The 24,557-nt window shown below is 37.6% G+C and overlaps 1 protein-coding gene across 2 annotated transcripts in view; it reads left to right on the forward strand.

Annotated features, from left to right (window-relative positions):
• The first annotated feature begins 850 nt into the window (after positions 1–850).
• Positions 851–24,557, forward strand: part of LRP2 (LDL receptor related protein 2) — a 124,736-nt gene continuing 101,029 nt past the window's right edge. For both annotated transcript variants that reach the window (XM_030486367.1, XM_030486368.1), the window contains exons 1-3: positions 851–1,055; positions 20,102–20,209; positions 22,335–22,457. In XM_030486367.1, coding sequence (XP_030342227.1) covers positions 962–1,055; positions 20,102–20,209; positions 22,335–22,457 — 325 coding nt within the window. In that variant the 5' untranslated portion in view covers positions 851–961. The remainder of the gene's footprint in view (positions 1,056–20,101; positions 20,210–22,334; positions 22,458–24,557) is intronic.

Below are 24,557 nucleotides of genomic sequence, written 5' to 3' on the forward strand. Positions count from 1 at the left end.
GCATGCATACAGAGAAAAGAACAGCTTGGCATAACTAAGTTTTCTACATGGAAGACTTTCTGACTCATACAAACCAAAATAATTATTTGAATTCACACAGTTTATGCACGACGCTTCCGATCCTGCACGCAAAGCTCCAATATGTTTGCCCTTTTCCCTAGATATCTTTGTCTTTCCCCTGTGATACTATGCACTGTTATACCCTTGTTAGTAGGTATATGATTCCTGAAACGGCAGCAGTAAAACTCAGGCAGACATTTCATGTGTGCTGTGCATGCTGTTGGAGAGTTAGAACCAGAGTAGGGTGTCTCTAGCTGGGATCTTAAGCATTCACAGCCAGAGAACTTTACCAGTCTGATTTTATCTGCTAAGTAATTGCAGAAGTAATTTTCATCGCTACAGTTTTCCTTTTGCAGTATTTATTTGAGAACTAATAATGATAAAAAAGTTCTAAGCTTTATCTTATGCATTGGTAATATGGTGTTGTGACTTTGAAAAAGTTGTCAAAAATACTTTTCTTGTTTGGAGCATGCCTTTGGAACTCTAAAACCTGGGGCATATTTCACTTGCAGTCTGAAATTCCTCTGATCAGTAGATCAAAATGCGCAGCGTAGCACCAATGGACTCTGATATACAGCCTGCAAAGTGCAGGCACTTAGAAGCATCTTGCCTGTCCTGCAAAGTGTGGAAGGAGGGGCAGAGGAAGCCTGTGGCTGCAGGGCCTGGAGCGGTGCCTGATTCCCTCATGCTAGTTCCGGGGCCCCCGGGTATAAAGAGCTTTATGCAATGTCTGGAGGGTGGGAGTTTATAGAAAACGCGATGTCTCAACAGGCGAACACGCCTTTCTTCTGCAACTAGCGGGATAAGAAAAAGACACCAGGCTCCCTGTGCTGCTGCTGTGCAGATCAGCACCCCGGAGCCGAGGAGCCAGCTTTTAGGGAGCTGGAGCATCCCAGCCCAGATGGGAACTCACCATCGGATGGATGGAAGAGCAGCAACTGCTTGCAAACTGCTCATACTATTCACTGCATGCATAATGCAGGGCAGTTGCCAAGGTAAGCGCTATGCTCCAGCCTCTCCGGAATGGGACTTGCACCGCAAGGAGCACATCCCTGCCCTGGGGACTTCTGTGAGAAAGAGACCAAAGTGGCTGCGAGCAGAGGGTTAGCGGGAGACGGTGCAGGAGCTCTTTCAAATAGTTAGGGAAGACAGTTGGCCCTTTCCTTTCCCGAAGTTATTTGATGGAGTTGATTTCTGTTCCGGACAAAAAAGTAGCGCCTTGAAAAAAACACTACAAACACCCCTGGCTCTTCAGATTCGCTTCACCTTGGTTTTAAATTATCCCAGGATGGGATTTTTTTTCTGATTGTTTTTCTGGTTTGTACAAACTTCTTTTTCCTGGTTGTATAAAACGGCAACATGCAAATGTTGCTAGAATTGGAGGGACAGCTCAGACTTTGCAACTCTGTGCTCCACCCTGAGTTGTACGGAGATGCAGGAGGGCAGCTTTCCCTGCGCTGCTTACTGGCCGTGGGTAAGGTGGGGGGAAAAGAATCACCCCGGAGCTTCTGCATTTTTTCCTTGCGATCTTTGTGCCCTTCTTGCTACAGAAGTGCGGGTGGTTTTACAGGGCAGAGTTCACCTGCGTTCCAAGAGCAGGTTTGGTGACCACTGAAGTTGTTTTCGAGGAGCGGCAGGGCGCATGTATACAGGTTGTGCGGGGGGGTATGGTGGGCTCTGAGGGGTGGACAGGCTTGCGCGCGTGTGGTATATGCCGCCCCTGGGAGAAGGCTGCCGGCGCGGAGCAGATGCTTAGTCTGAAGCACAATAAGCTCCCCCTCAGCCGCTCTCCCGGGCAGACTGGGAGTCGGGAGAACTTTTCCTCCGGGCTTTGCCGTTGCCGGGAGACGCCGGGGCGCACGTGACGGGCCGGCCGCCGCGCCGCTCCGCTCCGCCGGCACCAGCCGGGGACGGGGTGGCCGGGCCGCGGTCCCTTCCCGCCCGTGACTGCGGGTTGCCTCTGCCCTGGCCCCGTCTGAGCGCGGTGCAGTTGCCCTGCAGTGGGAACGAAGCCTGGCTTCTTGGAGCAAGAGTGGCCGAAGTGCATCCCCTCGGCCCCGCGTGTTGACCCGGCAGCCCTGCTGGTTGTGTGTCTGTCTGTGCATTACGTGTGCGTTCAAATTGTTAATCTGCTTTCTTTGCTCAACTCTTAGTTTAAGCTCCTTAGACAGAATCAAGTAAGTAATTATATAGCAACTGCTGCTAGCAGCTCCCATTTGCGAGCAGAGAAATAGGAGATAGCTAATGTGCAGCAGGAGAGCTGCAAAAGCTCTAGCCAAGGAGGTCACACTGGGCAGAGTTAATCCTATGCACTATTATTTTACCTTGGATAGAATGGATGCCTCAGTGCTGACCTGAAAGTTTATTTCTTTGCTCTACAGCCACATTTGACTGTTCAGGACGTGCCTGGTAAATGACATGCCAGGATAAGCAGAGGGAAGCTTTCAACTAGCATCCTTAGGCAGAGGAAGTGTAGAAGTTTTTAACTTTGATGGTGTGTTGTGTCCTGCCTCCCCCGCCTTCAGGGTAGAATAACTGCAAATGAAACAGTACAGTTTCAGTAACAGGTAACTGATAGTAGTAAAATCTCTAGAGAGCAATCTTGGCCACGCTGTGATTATTATTGTGACATATTTGATATTCTTAGGTTCCAGCTCCTTGAATGTTGAGATCATGTCAGACTCTCACTAAAAAATTAAATAAAATAAATCATTAAAGCAATTCCAAGCTTAGAAGGAAAATGGTGAAAATCGTGTTATCTTGCCTAAGTCTCAATGTTTTCAGAGGTGCTTCCATGATGTTTTTTGGAACCTGAGTGTTCCTTGTACAAACTGGTTGTTTCTAGAAGTAGTTTCACCTGAGCACTTCCTTAAATGGTAGTATCATGATTCTCCCTTGTTTTACCTAATTCTGGTTTTACTGGAATTAAACACACCTCTTATAAACTGAATAAAAATACTGCCTCTTGTAATTGCCAGCAGTACAGGGCCTGGTTCTGCAACCTTTGCTCTATAAGCCTTGTTGCCTGTGGGGTAACTGTTAAGAGAAAAGATTGCAGCTGGAATATGAAAAACTACCTCAGTGAAGATGGTGTCAAGAAGGAGCATCACGGGACTAAGGTTAATGTTTGTTTTGAGGAATCTCAAAGTGCTTCACACTCATAGTCGTAAACTGGAGCCACTGGGTGGATATTGTACTCTCAGCAGTTTAGCAGAGGGCAAATGGGATCACTAGGGCAACTTTGCATTTGAACAATGAGCTCTTTAATGTTACTGCAGAGCGTACCAGATCTACACACTTGAGCAATATTCTACATAGTATCTGTTACTGGGCTTACCTTAGCTAACATGGAAGGCTTGTTGTACTTTTTTTGATGAGGATTTAGTAGCTGAAAGTGTTTGGGCTTTTTTTTTTCTGCTCTTAATGGTTCAGCACCAGAGGAACTGTTAGGTTAGTTTCTTTATAAAACCATTCTTATATAAAAAATCATATATAAATCATCCACAGAAAACTGATTTTCTTTACAAAAAAAAGGAACTCTTCTTTCTAGACACAAAGTATTAAGAACATTCTTCGCCAGTCTACTATAGTTAATATTTCTGTAACCTATACATTTCAAATCACTTAGATTTTGTTTGTTGCTTTTTGGTGTCCCTTAGGTCCCGATGACCAACTTTCAACAGAGATGCTGTCAATCTTCCAGAAAATATATTAGTATTAAAAATAATTTAATAAATGACATTTCAATTGATTTTTTTTTTTTTTTTTTTTTTGGTCACCAATTCTGTTGAATTAGTACAAAATTAGTAAATTAGTTACAAAACTGCTGGTATCATCTCTTTTTTCAGGCTTGCATGTGCTTACATGGAAGTTTGGCTTTACTGCTGTTGCAAAGTACCAACTAAAGTACTGTTTACTGTTGCAAAGTACCAACTTGCTCTGTGCAGGCCAGGATTTCACTCTATTGTGGAGTTTTACAATGTTTAAATTGTTGTCTGCCTCCCGTCGTTCCGATGGATACTTCTGAGGATCTTTTTATTTCTTTAGCGTGTTTCATGTATGTAATCAAAGATGGCAAATTCACATTGCTATGAATTATATGAGATCAATGATCCCTTAGCCAGGCTGTATATTTTCCTTTCTGATAGTTATAATATTTGTGTATCACCATTAATGTTCTCTCTACATATATGCGAATTGTTTTAATTTCTGGATGCTGTATTGAGTTAAAAGGCCTGAAGATCACAGTTAGGTTGACTTGTTCTTGGTTTTTTTTCCCCTCCTCTTTTCATTAAGTCATAGTTTACTAATATTTTTTTGAAAGTTTCTGTGGTTGATCTCCAGCTCAGAAGACTTTTTTAATTTTTTTTTTTTTTTTTGGGGGGGAAGCTGTTTATTCTTTATGTATCTTGGAAAAATTTGTGCAAAAACTTTGCTGTAACAGAAAAATTAGTGCATTGAATTTGATTTACATCCTAAATCTCTTTAATGATAAATCATCAGCTTAAATGCATTCCAAGCCAGTATGACTAAAATTTGTTACCATAAGGTCTTTATTAGTCTGAGAATGGAGGCTGTTCTAAAAATGAATGTATATAGCGTGACACCTTATCTCAGAAATCATAATGAACATTTGCATTAAGTGAGGCCAGTAATAAATAGGTATGGTAAGACCAAGTATAGAAGAACTACAGTGGCTCTTTCCAGAATGGTGTGGAAAACATGCTTTTCCATCAAGCATTGTAATAGCTCAATCTGTATTAATGATTCAATATTGTTTAGTCATTGCCTTCACTCAAATCTGTTTAATCTGTCTACAGGATGATGTATGGCGACATTGCTGTAGGCGACAGGCCAGAGTCAGTATTCAAACAACCTTGTACAGTGCTGTGCACATTTAAATGACAGAAGCTTGTCTGTAAGATTACATTCCTGTCAAGACCTAGTGTTTGAAGACCTTGAGTGAGACTTTCCTTGGGGACTGAGGATTTGGGAGTAATGAGAAGGGAGAAAGGATGGCAAAGCTAGTGAATATACCAATGCAATCCTGACATGCAATTTAATAGGTATTGTGCATGACCTGTGGGCTGCAGTGTTCGTAATCCTGCACTAGTATAATTTTCTTGGAGATGTACTTGCCCAAAATCAAGAGGAAAAATCCCACTGAGTGTCTATCTACCAGGCTCTGAACTAGTTTATTTCCTGAGGGCTGACAATTTAAAAGTACCTATCAGTGACATACGTTAGAATCTTCTCACATTTTAATTAATGAGTGGTGTCTCTGTGCATTGACAGTATTTTTTTTGTATGTATAGTTCTTTTTAATGAGTAGCCCTCTTTTAGTACATTTCTTGAATTTTCTTAATTATTTACCTCTTTTCTGTATTGTGTTCAGCAAAGCATATCAGGAATTTGCAGAGTAATCAGCAAAAGTGAAGAATGGGACAAACCCCAGAATTTTAGTTAAAAATTGAAAGCAGTAATTGAATGACACCTGGTTAGATTTAGGTTCTATGCCAAATGCTAGAATTACAGTAAATAATTAAGCTACAGGAATCAAGACAAATAGACAAAGCGTCTAAGGAGATTTCATCTAAGATAAATGTGTGATGCGTGTGATGCTTCTATTTTCCTGTAAGACAAACCAAAACCTTCTTTCATGTATTGAGCTGATTGGAAATTTGAGTAATGAAATCCTACTTTAATCCAGATTTACTTTCCATGTGTTTTGCAGGAAATGAGCAAAGATTCATTTGGGGGAAAGGTAGAATGCAATTTCATTAAAGCCTTTTAGTTCTTTTAGGCTTCTTGGATTGACGTGAAATCAGTCACACTGTTTGGAGCCTTTCCCCCTCCATATGCCTTCTTGTACTGTTAGATTATTGCCAGATCAAAGCCCAATGGTGGGGTTTTTTTGGTGTGGTTTTTTTTGTTTTGTTTTGTTTTTTTTTTTTTAAAATATGAATACTCTTATTTTTAGTTGAGCAGTAAACAGGCACATGATAGATGTAATTCATTTTATCTTTCTGAATATTGGATCAAATGCCATTCAGTCTTCCTACAGTACTTATTTTTGGATATGAGAGCTTGTGAAAACTCTCCACATAGGCATGTATGTAACTTTTAGTTACATGTTGATAGTACAATTGCATTTTTAAGCGGGGGTTCGTAATTGCTGCTTCTCTTTCAGAGCTCCACTTAAAAAGTGCTGGAACCATATAACACTCTGGATGTTTGAAAGGAAATTACACTTTGTGGAAGTAGTTGTTGGAAAACATTAGAGACCCCTTCTAATTAATGATCTACAGGTTGACATCTACTTAAAGGGAAGTTGGTGGTTTTATTCTGCTGTGGCTAATTAGCGATGATAATCAGATGATTTGTCAGCTTCTGTTTAATAGCTTACACTGAATGTGGCAAATAAAGCACAGAGCTGTTTTTCAAATTATTTAAAACTGAAGTGCTGCTTTATAAATTTGATAATTATACTTTATTCTTAAAGATGCCTTGAGCTGTCTCTAGATGAAGGAATACCAAGGTTTTTTCTGAGTCAACTCAGTTGAACTCCATTAATTTCAAAGAAATTATCTGAGTTGTAATCATCTAAGAGACAGAAAATAGGATTCAGTGAAGAGTAAACATCTCTTTTAATTGCTTCTTATTGTTTGAGATCCATTTTGAAGTCCACTTTCTTATGACAGTGTTAATTTTATTAACGGCTTTTGCTTCCTTAACTCAGCACACTTTTAGAACAGTTTAAGAAAATGAAGTTTAATGAGTAAGCATAGAAATGTTTAATGGAATGGATAGCCTTTAGTGGATTCCATAAGCTTTTACTATTGGTTTCGAGGCTTTTAATGTTTTCTTTGTTTTGCAATACTTAAAGTGGGTTAGAGATCTAAGGATCACTGTTACAAGTTTTGTTTTGGATTAATGAAATGACATATAAGGGTTGACTGAAATTGTTCTACTTTTATGACCTCTTCTATTTTATGCTTTTGACATGAATAAGTTGCCTTTGTCTTACAATCAAGAAGCCAGATCTTCAGCGAAAGGGCACTGTTTACATCAGCAGTATGTCTGCCCAATTATTTTCTTGCACAAGCAGGTCATGATACTACACCCTGCTGAGTCGAGTCAAAGAATGGGGGTCCATTCCAATAGGGACTCGCTTTGATGGGGATTGCAGGCTCATGCTTTTGTGGAGCTAGAAGGATGAGGGCTTTAGCTGCGTTTTGTGGCATTTCTTAAAAAAAAAAGTCATAGTCCACAAGATATCCCAGGAACTGATACATTCAGTGATATATTTAGAATGTAGGTAATGGTTTTTATCTTCAGAAACCACTGGCTAAATTATCAACTCAGATAAATATACCACAGAGTTTAGTTTAGTTTGGGAAAGTATAGGGCTTGCAGAACTAGAGTATATGCACGTACCAATAATTCTCCCCAGGTTTGCCCAGAAAAAGGAGGTTTACTGGGTAAAGTTCATATCATTCAACACCAGTGGGAAACCCCATTTAGATCTGATCAAGCCCTTGTCATACCTTGTAATCTAAGGGTATAGTTTCATGAGCCAAGTGAACAGGTTGCTGCTCCTGGAAGCAGGAGGTTTCACTCTCCATCCCTCTCTGCTCCAGTGTCCCATTCCTGTGTTGCTGCTAGCCTTGAGTTATTGCTGCTTGCTTTGTGCTAGCACCACCGCTCATTGGACTTCTCTGTGACCTGCTTTCAGTTACAAACCTGGAGGAAAACCGAACCAGGACTATGGAATTAGGTGGTTTCCTGGTGGCCTGGGGATTTTGAGACGCATACAGAAAGGCCTGTCAGATACCAGAGTTTGGGAAAAACAGTGAACTTACTTTGGCATCAAGTGGTAGAAGGATTTGGAAAGAGGGAGCGAAAGAGACCCCCTTTTCCTATGGTAAATCAGTGGGTTGGCTCAGCTGGCCATGTAGCCTCTGCTTAATGCTGCTGCTAAGAGCACATAGGAAATGCTCAGCTAGCATGCTAGTTACAAGAGTGGTCCCATCAGGGCTATAGTGAAGCAGTGTTGACGCTGCGGGAAACCCTTTTGTATAGTTGTCTGGTGTAAACAGATGGCTTCACTTGAATGGGACTGCTCACGTGTTCACTTTTGAGCAGGATCATAGGGCTGTTCTCAACCTGCAATGCAATAAATGAGTTGGACGATAACCAAGCTCCTGGAATGCTGCTGCAGTTTTTGTTGGCCTTCTAGCTGTGTTAATAAAAATAACTTTTACTACTGTGAGGTCTAATAGGTTTTGAACTATTTCATGTGAAACAAATGAGCTCCAGTTTATGTCTGAAATGAATGACAAAGTTTGTGGTGTCCTTTATGAATATATGAGCTGTTTTTAATAGCTTTTCAGTTTTTACTGTTCTATAAGAAGTCAACCATAGAATGCAGTTTAAAGTCTCACTGAAAATTGGTTTGTTTTCCTAGTATTCCTTAATGTAGCAAAGTGCTAAAATTCCTTTTGTTACCTCAGCAGTACATGAAAGGTATTTACTGAAGTAATTAAAATGCATCTACTTCAGTTGTTAATCTGAGCCTTGATAAATTTCTCTTGGCTGAACCAATAGGAAATCTGAATAGAGCCTCAGACATAGCCCAGTTGTGGCTGGTCCTGTTACTCGGGCAGGGTGGCCATCTGCTTCACCAGGAGCTCTGCCTGGGTAAAGAGGGTAAGAAGGACAATCGGGCTTCTTTGGCACTTGCACAAGTGTTATCCTGTCATGGAATTTGTGTTCTAACTCTAGGCAATTGAAAGAAAAAACCCCACGATTATTTACCAGTGGAAATGCAAAAATGCTGTTATTGCTAGATTTTAAGTTCTGCAAGTTTTAACATTATTAAGCCTGCCAGAGAATGCATTATTAAATGGTTATCTTACAGTGGAAATACAAGAAATAATGAAACATGAAAGCTGAACTTTAAATCCTTTAGAAGTTTGGATGTCTCTTGGATTTGTTTAAGGAAGAAAGAAGTTAAAAGACAAATAATTAAATTCAATAGAATAATGACTAGTAAAATCTAAATGAATTAAGAATGAGGTAAAAGCTCCAACCTTGATGAAGTACTTTATCCACTATAACTTTATCACTTACTAGTGAAACCATTCCTCCCTGGAAAAGACACTTCAGCAATCAATTGCTTTACTTTTTAACTTGGTGGTCTACTGAACTTTTTCTAATAGGGGTCAAGAATTCTCAGAGACTTAAATCCTAAGAAATTTCGTAATGTAGTAGAGAGAGATGCAGATTATCACCCTATTAAGGGGAAATCTCAGTCATTACATGTTCTGTATATAGATACTGATTCTGTGGCCAGCAATATGCCAGGTGTGGCTGTAGTCTTCTTCCTGGCAGGCATTTTGAAAGTGATGTAAACCCTTTCTCATAGCAACAGTTTCTAATTTAAAGATTGCAAGTTTGTAGGCAAATGCCTGCAGTTTTGTGAGCAATGTTAGTTATATGTTGTGTGCTACCACTGTGAAACTTGGGAGACAACGTGTGCCTTTCCTGTGGCTTTGTCCACTTGCTTTTGGATCTAAGCACATAAATATGCAGGACTTGTATGCTCTTGTGTTTGCAAGGATGCAGCAAGTGTAGGACTTATCCAGCTACACAAGTTAGAGCAGGAGACCCTTCTTTCCTGCTATTCAGTATTGTGCCTGGAATGTCGCTTGGAGTAGCTAGCTAATGTAATTTAAAGAGTTACTTAAAATATTGTGCCTAACAGCCACCAATGAAGGGAAGTAGCAGCAGAATCAAGTATCCTTAAAAAATCCTAAGGGGTGAGTAAATCTGACAGTTGTAGAGTTCGGCTGGTTAGGGGACATCTAAGTAAAATGCTTCCATTGGGGCTGACAGCGAGGGTAGTGTTTCAGTGGCAGATGATATTTCTTGTATTTATCCTCTTCCAGTGAATTCAAGAACTTTGTCTTTTTAATTTGACACTCTCATTAGTATTTGGGTAAGAATTTTGTAAAAATTATTTTTTTTAAACTGAAAACTGTAAAGAAAATATACTACATTTTAAAAATGAAACAGCCAAAGGATGATTTAATTCTTATTGCTCATTTTTCAGGTCTATTAAGATAAAGTTTCTTTTTGTGTGAGCACATTGGACAATGTTGTTGTTTCAGTTTAGGTGATCCTTCCTTTACTCAGGCCTGCCTTAGCACACGGAATTTCCTTTTCAAGAAGCTTGATAAGGAGTGACCAGCCATACCTATTAGTCGCAAGCTGAAATTGAGTCACTACTGTGTAAGGAGGAAATGTGATGAGTGTCAGTAAGTCCAAAGAAATAGATGTAGTTCCTCATGTCGTGGGCAGTATTAAGTAGCATTAGAATGTCTGACTAGGCATGCTAGATGCTTGCAGCATATGATCTATCTATTCTGTACTGACATTTCAATTTTTCTACTTTTCTGAAAATGTTCTCGCATGTTTAGTTTGCAGTAAGTAACAGTCACTGTTTTTGAAGCACAAAGTGAAGTTTTGGGACACAGCTTAAATTGGCTTTCTTTTTTTATCTAGAGTCCCACTGGTTATGATGGCACTACTCAAGCAGTGAAGAATTTTGTTATAGATATGGCTTCTGTGGTGAAAGAGAAATAGCTTTCACTTAATGTGATTACTGTGTTTATTATCTGTGTAAAGGGAAGTGGTTTATTTTTTGCACAAGTTTAATTTTTCATGTAATAACTTGTGATATAATATTCCAGTAAGATTTATGATTTGGCAGTTAGATGTTGCATAGCAAGCTTCAGTCTAGCAACGATACATAAAAGAAATATAAAAAAATTACACAAATTCACTGTAACAGACTGGATTGGAAGGCTCTTACTGGGGCTGATTCCTAGTGCTACAATGACTCATCGGCTTTCAGGAGAGCATGACTGAATTGAATGCAGCTCACCATCTCAGCATGGAGCCTAATTTTGAGAACAAACAGCACATTGGCTGGAAAATTTATTTAAAAAGCAGTACAGCTCTCAAAATAAGAATAGCTTACTGAGAAGGTTGTTTTAGCAACTGCTACTGAATCTATCAGACCTTCTCAGTGGTATGTACTGCACGCTTTCTCTCTAAGTTGTTTAAGCATTTTTTTTCATTTTCCACATACTGTGTAGTTGTAAATACTTCCTAGACTTGAAGATTTTCATTGTTTGGTCATATTCCCCCCTTACTGTTACCTGATTGTTATTCTACAGCAGCCTTGGGGCCATTAGAAAGGTTCATTCTTATGAAAATGCTTGGGATGCTTCCTCCTGTGAGTAACTGGAGGTGTCTTTATTTATACTGTGTTTGCTTGTTCTTCTTCCTCTTTATGTCATTTTGTCAATTAGAACGTATTTGCAAATTTAATGTGCCATTCATGAAAAAGAAGGATTTAGGAGAGCTCAGACATATATGCTTCCCTAGAGTTCCACAGTGCTTGCTTTGCTTAACCAGCTAATGCAATCACAATTCCTTTATGTGGATTAAGACACCTAATGTCAAGACAACTGGTTGAGGTTATCCGATTTAGTGCAGAACATGTTCTTTACATGCAATGTGTCTGAAATACATTTTTATATTGTGAAGGCTAATCTTTCAGTACTTCAAAGACTGGTTCTCTTGAATTTGGTTATACTGATAAATCTTTACTAAATACTCTAAGAAAGGAGTACAAATAGTTTTTATTGGTCTCACCTTGGAAAATACTTTATATACAGTTGGGATTAAAGAAAGGTTCCAACAAAAATTAATGGCTAATTCTCAGTTTTCACTGAAGGACAAGAAATTTCACAGTGACTTCAACAGAAGAAGGAACCTGGTCTGTTCAATCTAAGGAATATTTTCTTTATCAGTGGAAGGGAGTATCACCTCCTGTCTATTAGAATTAGCCCTTGCTTAAAAGGATTATTTCTTATTCCTGCCCTATTATAGGACTAAGAAGATAGTAAGAGTTTATTTGTTGCTTTCTAAAAAGTATGTGAGTTGAAGAAAGGTTATAAAGGAACTTAATTTTGATTAATTTTCTTATAATCTTGTATTATGGTAAAGATACATAATATGGATATGTGCTGTTTGCGAGCATGTATGGTAAGTAAACTGTCATGATTTTAGATTCAAGAAGGTTTGGGGCTTTCTTTATGTTTAGGATCAATGTGAATAATTAAAAAATATTCTATATTTTATTGGTCTTTTTACTTTTTCCAGAATGGCTGGTTTTAAAGTGATAACATAGAAACCATAGTTATTTTGTTCTGAATATCAGAGCTTTAAGAAAGAAAATATTTAAAATGAGAGGTTTTTTTCTAAGAGGTACATATGTGGTTTGTTAGAAAATTAGGGTCTTGTTCTCTTCATTATTACTTCAGGCTTACACTTGAAGAAAATAAAATTGATAGATTTGGTAAAAAATAATTTATAAACCGTTTCTGTTTTTATTAGGCTGTTTGCATTTGTTGCTTTTACAATAAAGCAAGCCAAAATAAGGTAGAGAGGATGAGGATTATGAATATCTTTAACGTTGCTAGGAGGCATTTACAGTGTCATTCCTTTGAACTTGGTGTCTGCAGGAGACTTGAACCCTTTTTTCTTTGCAGGAAAGCTTTCCTGCTTAGTTTCAGTAGATTAAAATCCTGAATTTGTTTAATTCTTGGATTTATGTTGAGGCATTAGCAGAAATAAATCTATAGTCCTTTTATAACTGTATTAACTGAGAACAAATAGTTTAATGTACAATACACTAATTTTTAGTATGTTTAAAAACCATTTTGCATGTGAGCATTAGTAAAACGAGATTTGATGCTTTAGTTTTAACAATGGTTTTAGTTGACAAGTGTCTGCATATGCAAGAACAAGCACACACAGATCACAGAATATAGTACAGATTTGGCTGTTTCCAGACTTCCCTAACTACTTGGCAAGTGGTTTTGGAAGGGAAACAATAAAAATCGGCTGTTGCTGCAGTGAAACATGGTGTTTCTGAGTCTATTCTGAAAGGCAAAATTTTCACTCTTGTTCTTGAATTTTAAGATGCTTTTTATTAAAAATCAGGGAGTAAAAATTTAAAATGTAGGTATTGGCTTCTAGTCTGACAGGCAAGATCCATTTATTACAGATTCTGATACCCATCATTCCACTGAACTCAGAATGCGGTTTACTCAGTTTCCTCTTCTGTGAATATAGAATATCTAGCTCATTAATCTGAGAAATAGACTGCATATATGGGTAGTCTTACAGAAAGAAACAAATAATTAAAGATTAAACTGAAATTTATCATCTTCTGTTTTCATTCCTCTCACCTTCCTGATAGCAGTTTTATTTATAATCCAATAATATAGAAAGTTCTACATGTGAGTAGATTTTTAGGGAGAAGATGTAAAAGTATCGTTTTCTGCTGTTTGGGTGAGTAAAAGCTATTTTATTATCAGTAGGTTTCTGCTGATTTTTGAGGAAGTTGTGCAACTGGGACTTGGGAGCCAAATCTCTTAGACCACTTAGTGTCAGTGGAGAACTAGGTGTGTTGCTTCAAGTTTAGTCCTTTATCATTTACATATACCCTCACAGTGAAATAATCTGAAATAATATGTATGATTTGTGTACCAGAAGGTTTTCTAAAATGTCTGTATCTTAGTTTGGAGGCTAGTGAGTCCATAATAAAACAATTAAAGTAAGTAAATGAGGTACTTCTGCACACACATCTCATGATGTTGTTGGCATTCAGAAGCATAATTGGATTTAAAAACAGAGTAGACAAATTTGTGAAGAGTAGTGCATTGATTACTGTTAAACACACCAGAGTTAGAGATGGAGTCTCTGGCTAGGAATCCTTCCAACACTGATTGATAAAGACTTCCTATGGAGGCCCCTCCATAGGAAGGATCAAGGTGCATGTGCCTTGTTTCTTGTGCTGTCTAATAATTATACCAGCAAAACTGAGTGTGCCTCTCATGTACTGTGACTTCCTGGAGTGCTACTGGAGAAACAGTAGCGCTCCAGATTTTGCATTGCTGAAGAGAAGAACATGGCCATTTGGCCTTTGCTTGTTGACATTAGGCCACCCAAGTGAGTTCAGGCACCAATCATCCTTTATCTGTAAACTCTCTAGGGTATGACCCTTCTTTTGGTTACGTGTTTGTACAGTGCAAGGCACAAAGAGTCCTTGATCAAGTACTGAGTCTATAGATGCTATTTTACTAATAATAATCTCATTATAAAATATGTAATTGGATGTTAATTCAGTAAAAGAAATCCTGTACTTCCTATTCACATTGTAACTCTGTGTCTCTTGCTCTTCTGCTTCAGATTGTCCCTTGACTAGTCCCCTGTCCACCTGTCAGTCTGTATACAGAGATCTTTTAGTCATGTGAAGTGGGTGCAGACTCACGTTTATATTGTCTTTTTGTTGATATCGTCATTTTGTTGATACTGTCAGATTTCTCTAATATAATCTAGTTTAGAGACATGTAGGTACAGAAGATGTTCTGTGTTGCAAGGTCTTGAAGGCTGAAAATAAATCTTGTACAGCTTTCTGTAATACCTATAAATGCTTATGTGGTTGGTGTTTTTTTCATCTGAACAGTTTGTGTTAAATATAAAGGAGTTTGCAGAGTGTAGAAGGACTGAAAGCTAAATCTTGATATATGAAATCTAGCATAATTTTATCAGACTCTTTTTCTTTACATTTACCTATTAGAATTGCTAGCAGAATGCTAGTTTTCAATATCACAGCACATTTTACATTAATAAGCGAAGGTTTTTCTGAACTATGGATTTTACTTCTTTCCTCATTAGTGTGGGGGAACAGAGATGGAATTTCCAGAGTTTTAGCTTTCCCTCCCGGAGCATTCCAAAACCTCAGGCTGTTTGACATGTAATTAAGCTAGGCAAAAATCTGACAGCAAAGTGTATGGAAGATGATTCTCCAGGATTCTTCTACCTGCAATGCCACTGGAGTGGGCTGTTCTGTTTGGGGGTGAATGGGGAAGAGTACCCTGTTGGAAGGCAGAAAGAGATAAAAGAGAGCTTGTCACTTGTTTTTCTTTTTGTAAAATGTGTGTGGAAGAGGCTCGTAACGTACAGTTTGTTTGCACTTATTTGTTGAAAAACTGCAGATGTATTAAAGGTGGAACTGTTCAGTTGAAAAAATATTACCTTGAAGAATGTTACTCTTAAATGCAAAGAAATCTGTTGAGAGAGAAGATTCCTGAAGGGTAAAGTAAGTACAGGAGTGTAAGTTTCATTTTTAAGTGGACAGTTTGAAACTGGTACAATCTACCTTGGTCTTAATACGTTCTTCATTACTTTAAATCTTTCATTCAAGCTGAACTGGTAAAGAGGTGTTAGCAGTTCTCAAAGGTATTGTGGGCATGATGAAGAAAGAACAAATGAGGGGCTTTGGTCTCCTTATAGTCAGAATGTCATGGTGCCTTTAATCTGTGGATCACAAATGTAATTCAAAAGATTTTTAGTTAAAGTTAGAAAAGTATGAGAGACTTGAAGGTTGAATGGGCAGGCAGAAAATTTATTAAAAGAATTGGAAAAGACTAGAACTGTTCAGAGAGGAACTGAAAGGAGTCTAAAGTAAGGCAGAGTGGCAGAGAGTGAGGCAGTATAGGTTTCCATTATAGAGTGAAGATAACATTCTGGTTTTAATACAAGAGGATTTTGTTTAAGCTTTAGGTCTCAATCTCAGTATTTCGACACAAACATATTGGGGCAAATGAAGCACAGGAGAGTTTGAGAGGCTGTAATAGAGTGCCTTCCTATTGAAGACTGTAACCCTATGGGTACAACCATTGTGCTGTGAAATGCCTGAAGCTATTAACCACTCTCTCTTCTGCTGGAGTTCTGTGTGACTGAATGTGACATTGAGTAACGTTCATTAGTAGTGTGAAGGTTGACTACTATCCTCTAGTGGCAGTGGGATTTGTCTTTAGCAGTGGTTTAGCTTAGGATACTTCATTCCTATGCTGCTCCTATGCAGCATTTGAGTGCTTGAGCAAGTGAGGCTTGCTGGGCAAAACTTGTCTTGAAGAACCTAAAGTAATTGTATTGAATAGTGTTTGTATCGTATTATTTCCTTTGGGAAGAGATACATTTATTTTTAATAAATTAAAAGCCTCCCGAATGGTTCTATGATTCAAATGGGTTTTTTTGGTCAGTATTTTGTTCTTTGGTCTGACAAAATCACTATTATGTTGCTTATTCCAGTGGAAAATGACTACATGGCTTAATCTTTGTGCAAGTAGCTTACCCAGAGCCACTAATATTAACCGCCTTCTTTTTTCAGAGCAAATTGTGAACCTTAAACATCCACTCAGGAATCTCTGACAAGAGAATCCCAGACACAGAGGACCACAGGAAGTCTAGTGACAAAGTTAGCATAAAGCTCAGACATAGGAAGTATATCAAGAAGTTTAGAAACTGCTTTGTGCTGTACTTTTCCAGTGATGCTTCTGGTCTTTGGTTGGCATTTTTCAGAACTAGTTTATATTAAAGATGATACCATTCATTTGTTTTTACCTTGGTGTTTTCCTGAATATTAAGCAGTTGAAACAGATCTTATCTTTCAAAATTATTTTTGTTAATACCCAGAGATTCTTCTTTATATGTGTTCTGGTGTGATTCATAAGGACTGGCATGCGTTTTTCAGTCTGTATTTTAGTAATGCTTTAATACAGAAGACAAAAACTGAATTATAGTACAAGTAGAGCAACATCAAAAATTTGATCATTTCTGGATTTTGAACTTTCAAAAATCACCTGGATTCTTTTATATTAGCAAATTTTAAGCATGACAGTGAAGACTAATTGTTTTACTGCTTGTTTTTAAACTCCGTGGTTATTTTGTCCAGGAATCCTGCTAACAGGATTCTGCTTGCCTGAAAGAGGTGTCTGGTTTTATCAGCATCTGTCAGAGTAAACCAGATTTCTATGGAAATATTAGCTCATTAGTATTAATTTTGGCTGCCTTGACATAAAAAAAATTCTTACTGAAAGCAAAACCTTTCATAAAATTATTAATGACTAATCCTTCAGTGAATTGAGGCTTCAGATAATGGCAATAAACAAGTGGATGCCCCTTGTCTTCTGACAGTCCACATTCTTGCTGAAACCCAGGTGCTGCAGGCTCACATTGCATAGCATATATCAATGGAAATTGTCCTTTTGGTCTCCATATGCTTCCTCTGTGGATCGTTACTAATCAGTGTGAGTGATGCCTGCAACATTTTTACTTAATACTGTTTAAAATTTACAACTAAATTCATAGTAACTAAATCACAGTTCTTCAAATCTCATAGGTTTCCAGTACTTGGTTTTAGCAGAATATGTACACTTAAATTTTGAGAAAATGGTCTCTATAGTTGTCTGTAGTAATGAACCTGGTTATTGCTGACATGGTTATTTTTCTTTCATTCTGGATATTTCTCTTGGACATTCATAGAAGTAATCTTGTAATCATGCATTTTCCCTCTGATTGCTTTCTCCTTTATCAAACTTAGAATTGGTTTTGTTCCCAGTTGAAACACAAGCTTTTTCGAACCTTTGTGAGAAGTGCCCTTGATACTGCAGATAACTTTTACTTTTTCCATATTACTTATTTTCAAGGATTGTCTTTTGAATGAATTAGCATCATTATCTGCTATGTAATTTTCTTTGTTCTAAAGATAATATAAAACAGGGATAAGAGAAGTATCAGTCTTTTGTATTTTTATAGGTGTTTCAGAGCTCTTTGCCTTCAGTTATAAATAAGCATGGAAGATAACGTTTGAAAAGCCTAATGCCATAATTAAATGAATGATAATAGGTCTGCTGAAGAACTGTATAAACGGACATTGATACAGTGCTTACTCTGTGTAGTAGAGTAACTTAAACTATAATTCTGCAAAGTATTACAGAGTGTAGGAGAACTGCATGGTTTGCAGGTTTTCTGTTAACATTCAGTTACCATTTCTCATGCTGTACAAAGGCTATGTTTATAATGCTTTCTAAAAAGTTTATCAGTGTTATCTCCTCATTTTTTTCACTATAAGGGTATGTTTAACTATAGTAACTTAATAAAAAATAGGCAAACTAAATTAAGAGTGTTGCATATAGTGCTTGACTTTTTTTTACCTAGTTACTATTTAGAAATAATATACAAATTGCTCATATTGCTTGCTTATAAGCATATTCCATTAGAAATTCTTCTAATCGTGTGGATGCAGATTTAATTCTGAATTGTAACTTCTTTTTAAGTAGGTAGCTATGAATATTCCAGTGGTTTTGAATATCAATAATATACTAAATATAAAAGCAGATTTAGTATTTGCTTTGCATAGTAATTCCAACTGATAAACAGTGGTTTATGTGTTGTGTTTGTTAGAGCTTTAGCTACTAATCTCATATGGAAATGCTGCTTTGTAGGGCAAAATTCATCAAGAGGGCCTGGGATTCCAGAGTGAACTTGTACATTCCTTCAGGGCATTTTTGCAAGGGAGGTTGTTGTGTTTTAAAGGTAGTTGATAAGAGACCTGCACCACCAACCCCAGACCTGCACCACCAACCACCATCATGCATTAGTCTATAGAAGGTATTTGGGTGAACATACTCCTGTACCACTCCGTACCACCATTTATCCAAGTAAAATTTTTGACCATTTGCAGGATACATTATAAATCAGGATGTCACTACCAGACAATCAGATTTGAACATTCCTTGCATAAAGTAGCTTGCCTATATCCCTTAGGAATACATCACTTAACTGTGTTTATGTGACAGTGTTGATATGCCTGGTTTTACATGAAAGTTAGGGTAGCATGTTATTTATGTCATCATGAATTCAAAAAGTAGGTGGTTGTGCTTTATGTATACTGAGGTTATCTTCTCTGGACAAATCGCTCAGAATAATTGAAAGATGCAGTTTTATCATATGGCTATTAATTAAATCAGGAAACAGGATTTTTTTTTCCTTCAGATTTGTGCTTTGCTACTACCTCAGGGTTTTTTTCAGTGTTCCCTTCTCTGAGGTGCTGACAACAGATTAACATGAAACAGAGCTCTGTTGAACCTAATTATGTTATAGCTCATTGTTTTGGGGACCTATAAAACTGTTCACTCCCTTTTTATGAGGCTGTAGTCAATGAAAGGCCATAAACAGTGCATTTTCTCTTTCCTATGGGACTGGAGATTTCATTAGTCGACTCTAATAAAGGCCTGATCCAGCTGTATTTACACCTGGGAATGAATGCTTCTTTATCAGGTCTTAATCCTTAGTAGGTTAAGCAGGAGGGAATGACAGCAGGATAGCTTTTGATCAGCCATAAATGTCTGAGAGCTTAATTTCTTTTAAAATTATTTGCTATTCAAATGTTGACTGAAGACACGTACTTTCCTGTACTTCAGAGGAAAGATTTTTAAATATTGGGGCATTATTAAAAACCAAACCAAAGCTGAGGTCTCTCTATACTTTCAAGCAGTCACTTGCTGAAACAAGATTTCCACTTCAGCTAAGGGGATTATTTATTTTTTTTTTAAATCCTCAGGGCCTCTGAGGAGGACTAATATTCAGCCCTTAGAAGTAATGGGGAAAATGATGCCCTACCTTTAGTTAAGTCCATACTGCTTGTGAATTTAAAATTGATGAATTTTTGCTAAAGAAGTTTCTGTAGTACAGGTGCTCCTCTGAGACTTGTTTAGCTTATTTTTCCTGGTGTTTGTTTTTTTAAATTGTTTGTTTGTTTTGTTTGTTTGTATTATATACCAATATTAAAATTATGGGAGTTTTCTAGCAATTTAACTGGGAAATGCCATGTAAGATTCAGAGCTAGTTCTTTCATTTTTTTGGTTGACTGTGTGCTTAGAGATCATTTTTATATATATATACTTATTTATATTTTTGTATTATCATGATATTTTCTCTCCTTTTCATGTTGTAAAGTGATTGATAGATAGCAGTTGTTTGACAGGAATGCACTGCACTGTCTGTTTTTGTGTGCTGGTACTGCTAACCTGCTTGTTTCTCTGCTTTACCACAGGATGTGAGCGGGGGCAGTTTCGATGTGGAAATGGACGTTGTATTCCTGCAGATTGGAGGTGTGATGGGGCTAGAGACTGCTCGGACGATACAGATGAAGCTGGTTGTCGTAAGTGAAACAACTATAGAGCAACTTTTTTGTAATATAAAAAATATTGAGAGCCCAATGTGCCCAACTGTACCTGTGGTACAGGATGAATATTGGAGGGGGGGAAAACTCCTAGTTGTCTTGAGATGACTGCAGAATCTGCTGAAGAGTTGTATTTCTTGAGTCCATTGGCTTTGGTAGTCTGAAAATCAAGTAATGCTTGACTTGTAACATGACTTAGTCTTCTCTTAAAAATCTGAGTTTCTTTTGATGCCTGATTTCTAAGTAAACATAGAAATCTATTGTATTATATTATTGCAGTAATTCTGAATATTAGATATACATACAGCTACCATCAGTATCAGTTGAGCTATAAATTTTTGATCTTTCAGGCCCTAGACAATAACCTGTACCTACTGCATGTTAGGTAGAGCCTTGGTTAATTGTTTAAAGTTAGTTGTGTTATCCTCAGTGCCAGCAATTCAGGGACAATGGTTGCATTCAGATGGGCTCTTATATCAGTGCAGGAAGATTCTCTCAAGCTCAATGTTAAAAGTTTGTGAATATGAAGAAATTCCCTCCAGAGTCTGTTTTCAGGAACTCAGGTGCATTTCACCTTCTCGGTTCTAGTGGTTTTTGAGGTCTCGTGGGCTGGTGCAGTTATCAGCCCACTTATAGATTAGGCCGGTTTTTGCCCCTCAGCTGATAACTGAGAAACACTAATTTATGTTGGTTCTTTTCACACTGTATTGTTCTATTGCTGCTTGACCTATATAATAATTGGAGGTCATTCACACAGCTTGGCAGTCTGGTTTGTTGCTTAGCACTTTAGTTAACTCCAAAAACCATTGCAGTTCTGGATGAAGAATGCTTTAAACTGTTATTTCAATTAGTTCTGAACTGCAACTGGGAAGAAGTGGTTGGGCTTTGAATAAGGAGTGGGTAAAATTCATGTTGACTTTGTGAAAGATAAAAAAATAAAAAGAAGCAACACTTACTACAGGCGTCATAGTTCTAAGCATGAAGTTGAGTTGTTCTTATTTTCATACATGAGAGAAACTAGGAAGAGGAAAATTAAACTTCTTCAGTTAATTGTGCTTTTAACAGTATGTTAATGTGCAATAGGTAGTGAGACATGTAAGTGTCTAGGAAAATGGTTTTAAAATGTTTGAAACTGGCCTAAGGGTTAAAATTATATTGCAATATTATTCTTTGGTTCTTAAAACAGGAATCAAAGAAAATACGCATGAAGTGCATTGTCTGTAGTGTGTGATCAATTTTGTCCCTCTAATTACCTCTAATGTAATTTTGTATTTCTCAGCTCTAAATCTACAGAGTGATTTACATTTCTGCCTTGATGCTTTATTCGCATTGGTAGCTGTGCTTGCATATCATCCCATGAGCACGAAGTGTTTCTAGTTGACTTTGCAATACTGCAAAAACATAATCCTGAGAAAAAAGATGGCGAAGGCCAGAGTCCTGTCTACTGGACTGTGTTGTGGTCGTGACTCTTCCCAGGAGTATTAACTAGGGACAGAGTAAGCTGTAACAGAAATTCAAACATTATCTTTCTCTCTAGTAGCTCCCTGTTGTTTGGCTGTTTGAAAAGTACAGAGTGGAGCTGGGCCAACAACATTCAGGTTGTTCTGACCTGGCCCTCACTTTCACCTCATGAATTCATGGACTAGAGTCATGAGCTGGTTTTGAAAGACCTTCTTCCCACCAGGAATAGGGCACCAGAGGTAGAGTGAGAGCAATTAAACGGACCCCTGTGAGACTAGGGAAGCTAGTGTGACTCCATGTATAAGAGACTCTACCATAAGAGGGCAATTCAGAGCCTTAAGCTTTTCCTGTGACCTGCCTTCAAGAGGAGCTTGTGTTTCCATGGGAGAACACAAAACTGAAGATTCATATGCAGGAGTTCACTAATCTGAATTTTGCCTTTTGAGCATCCTTCTGCTGGCCCACTTTGCCCTCCTTGCTCTGTTCATTTTCTTTGGTTTGTCAAATGCCTCACGTCCTTAGTGGAAGTTACAGTCAACTGACACTTGAACCTTAAGTCTTCTTTTCCCTTATTTAACTGTTTTCTTTGAAAGTGCTTTCCCAGATGTCTGTGAAACGATATTTTTTTCATTGCTTACACTAGCACAACCTACCTGTGAGGGAAATCAGTTTCAGTGTCACACTGATGGCGAATGTATCCCACACTCATGGGTTTGCGATGATGAGGAAGATTGTGAAGATGGCTCAGATGAGCATCAGCAATGTCGTAAGTATTTCAGTTCTAACGTTATATCAGCTTTGTGAAATAAGGTAGTTCACATAGCAGCATATTGAGGACATATAGAAACAAGCCTGCTTTAAGTACAGCTTTTACCAGAAGAGCCTCTTTATTTTCTAGAAATAGAATAATCTGAAATAGATAAAATACAGAAGGTATGTCCAAAAAGACATCTCTAGGTCTTGAAATCTGAAAATTACCAGTGTTCCAGTTAATTAAAAAGAGAAAAAAAGAAGGAAAATATAGAGCAATATTAGTCTTCTAGTTGATATGAAATTTAGTAGTTCCAAAAAATCAGAAATCTATGTGTATATAAAAAAGGAGGAAATAGCAGTCAGTTGAAGTAAACAATGCTGAAGATTCTTGTACCATCTTAAGTGATGCTGTTTAATGGCATTATTATTTAAAATGACCAGAGTTGTTCTATCTCATATTCAGACAGGAAGAATATCAAAAAGTTCTGGTATGGGGTGAAAGTCTAATCTTTTGCTATCATTTGGACAGCTTAAATTTAGGACCTAATTTATATTAGTATTTCACTTTATTATGCTAAACAGTATATTAATCACATTTGAATTACTGTTTTAAACTGAAGTGTTTAATGTTCTCTGTATATTTTAGAGCAAAGAAATCATTTAGCAGCCTAACTGCCATAGCCATAGGCTCTTTTTTCAGTGTTGATTGATAGCAAGATAAATACTGATAATAATAATATGTTACTCTGATTTTTGAATTTTGTAACTAAGCAGTTTAAGGACTGCCTACAGTTAAGTACATGATGAACAGTGGACTGAAATGACTATCACACCGTTCTCTGTGTTCTCGCATAAGACAGGAAGAACAAGTGCAGTGTTCTAAGGAACTTTTTCCTGCTACTTCTAGTATTAGAAGTTACTTTAAGTGATGAGGATAAGATTAATTTATTTTCCTTTTGATTCTATGTATAATTTTTTGATAACTTTTTTAAACTGAACAGCTCTGGAGCTACTCACTAACCCACTTGATTCTGAGGAGGTTCACAGGAATGAGTTTTGGAAGGATTTTGCTCACAGACTTGGTTTTTGCTTTTATATCTTGATACTTGTTCCCACTGAATGGAAAAAATGAAACTAAGGTTAACTGCCTTTTGCTCCCTTCTTTCTCTGAGAAGGTGTCAGCACAACTGCTGGTTATGTTTCAACTAAGATAACTGTAGGTACAAAATGCAAAATGAGCAACAGCTCTGAGTTGGCTTTTGAACTGGGTCACTGTAACATCATTCTCCATATACTGGTTAATCTTGAGTGTTAGTAACTATAGAATGGCGCTGCTGCTGTTTTGGAGCCATTTCCTGGTATTTGTCCTTATTCTTCTAAAGGGACTTAATCTTTTTGCTTGGGAATCCTGGAGGAGTTTTTCTTTCCTGAAACATGAAGAATTTTTCCTGAGGAGAATGGATGACGGCTCTGGAAGTCACACATGCGGAATTAAAACAAATTTGTTTTGCATTACTGTCTTTCTCTTGTTTTAACTCATGACACCAGTATCCCAGCAGTTGATCTCGCTTTGGGAACACTGCTAACAGAGGAAGGAATGGAGAGCCCCTGTAAAACAGCAGACTTGATGCCAGTGTATAGACTGAGATGGTGATGAAATATAGCATGAGTTTGAAAGAAACAAATGTGCAGGTGGCAGAAGGGAGGAAAAGTTAGTAGTAATTTTGCCCTTCAGCTATATCTTCTCAGATTCAATTAATTTCCCTAGAAGAACAGAGAATTTAATTTAGCTGTAGTAAAATCAAGTGGAATTGCACAGTTTTATGTGGTTGCTTTTCACTGACACACCTGTCATGAGAAGAGATATAATTATTCTTGATCCTCTAGTAGTTAGGAATGTAAAATAAACCTGACTGTTGAGGCCCTTGCTGTATTAGAAAGCAGCGCTTTACTTCCTGCTCTGATGTGTTTACATTGTGGGATTCTAGTTGACCAAATAATGGAGTTACTGAAAGATTTTGGCCCAGTAAACAGAATAATCGAGAAAACTTTAAAACAGTGAAAATTGGTAACTTAATCTTTTAGCCAGAACAATTATAGGGAGGTAATTTTT

This window comes from Strigops habroptila, chromosome 5 (assembly GCF_004027225.2).
Source record: "Strigops habroptila isolate Jane chromosome 5, bStrHab1.2.pri, whole genome shotgun sequence".
Classification (NCBI taxonomy): Eukaryota; Metazoa; Chordata; class Aves; order Psittaciformes; family Psittacidae; genus Strigops; species Strigops habroptila.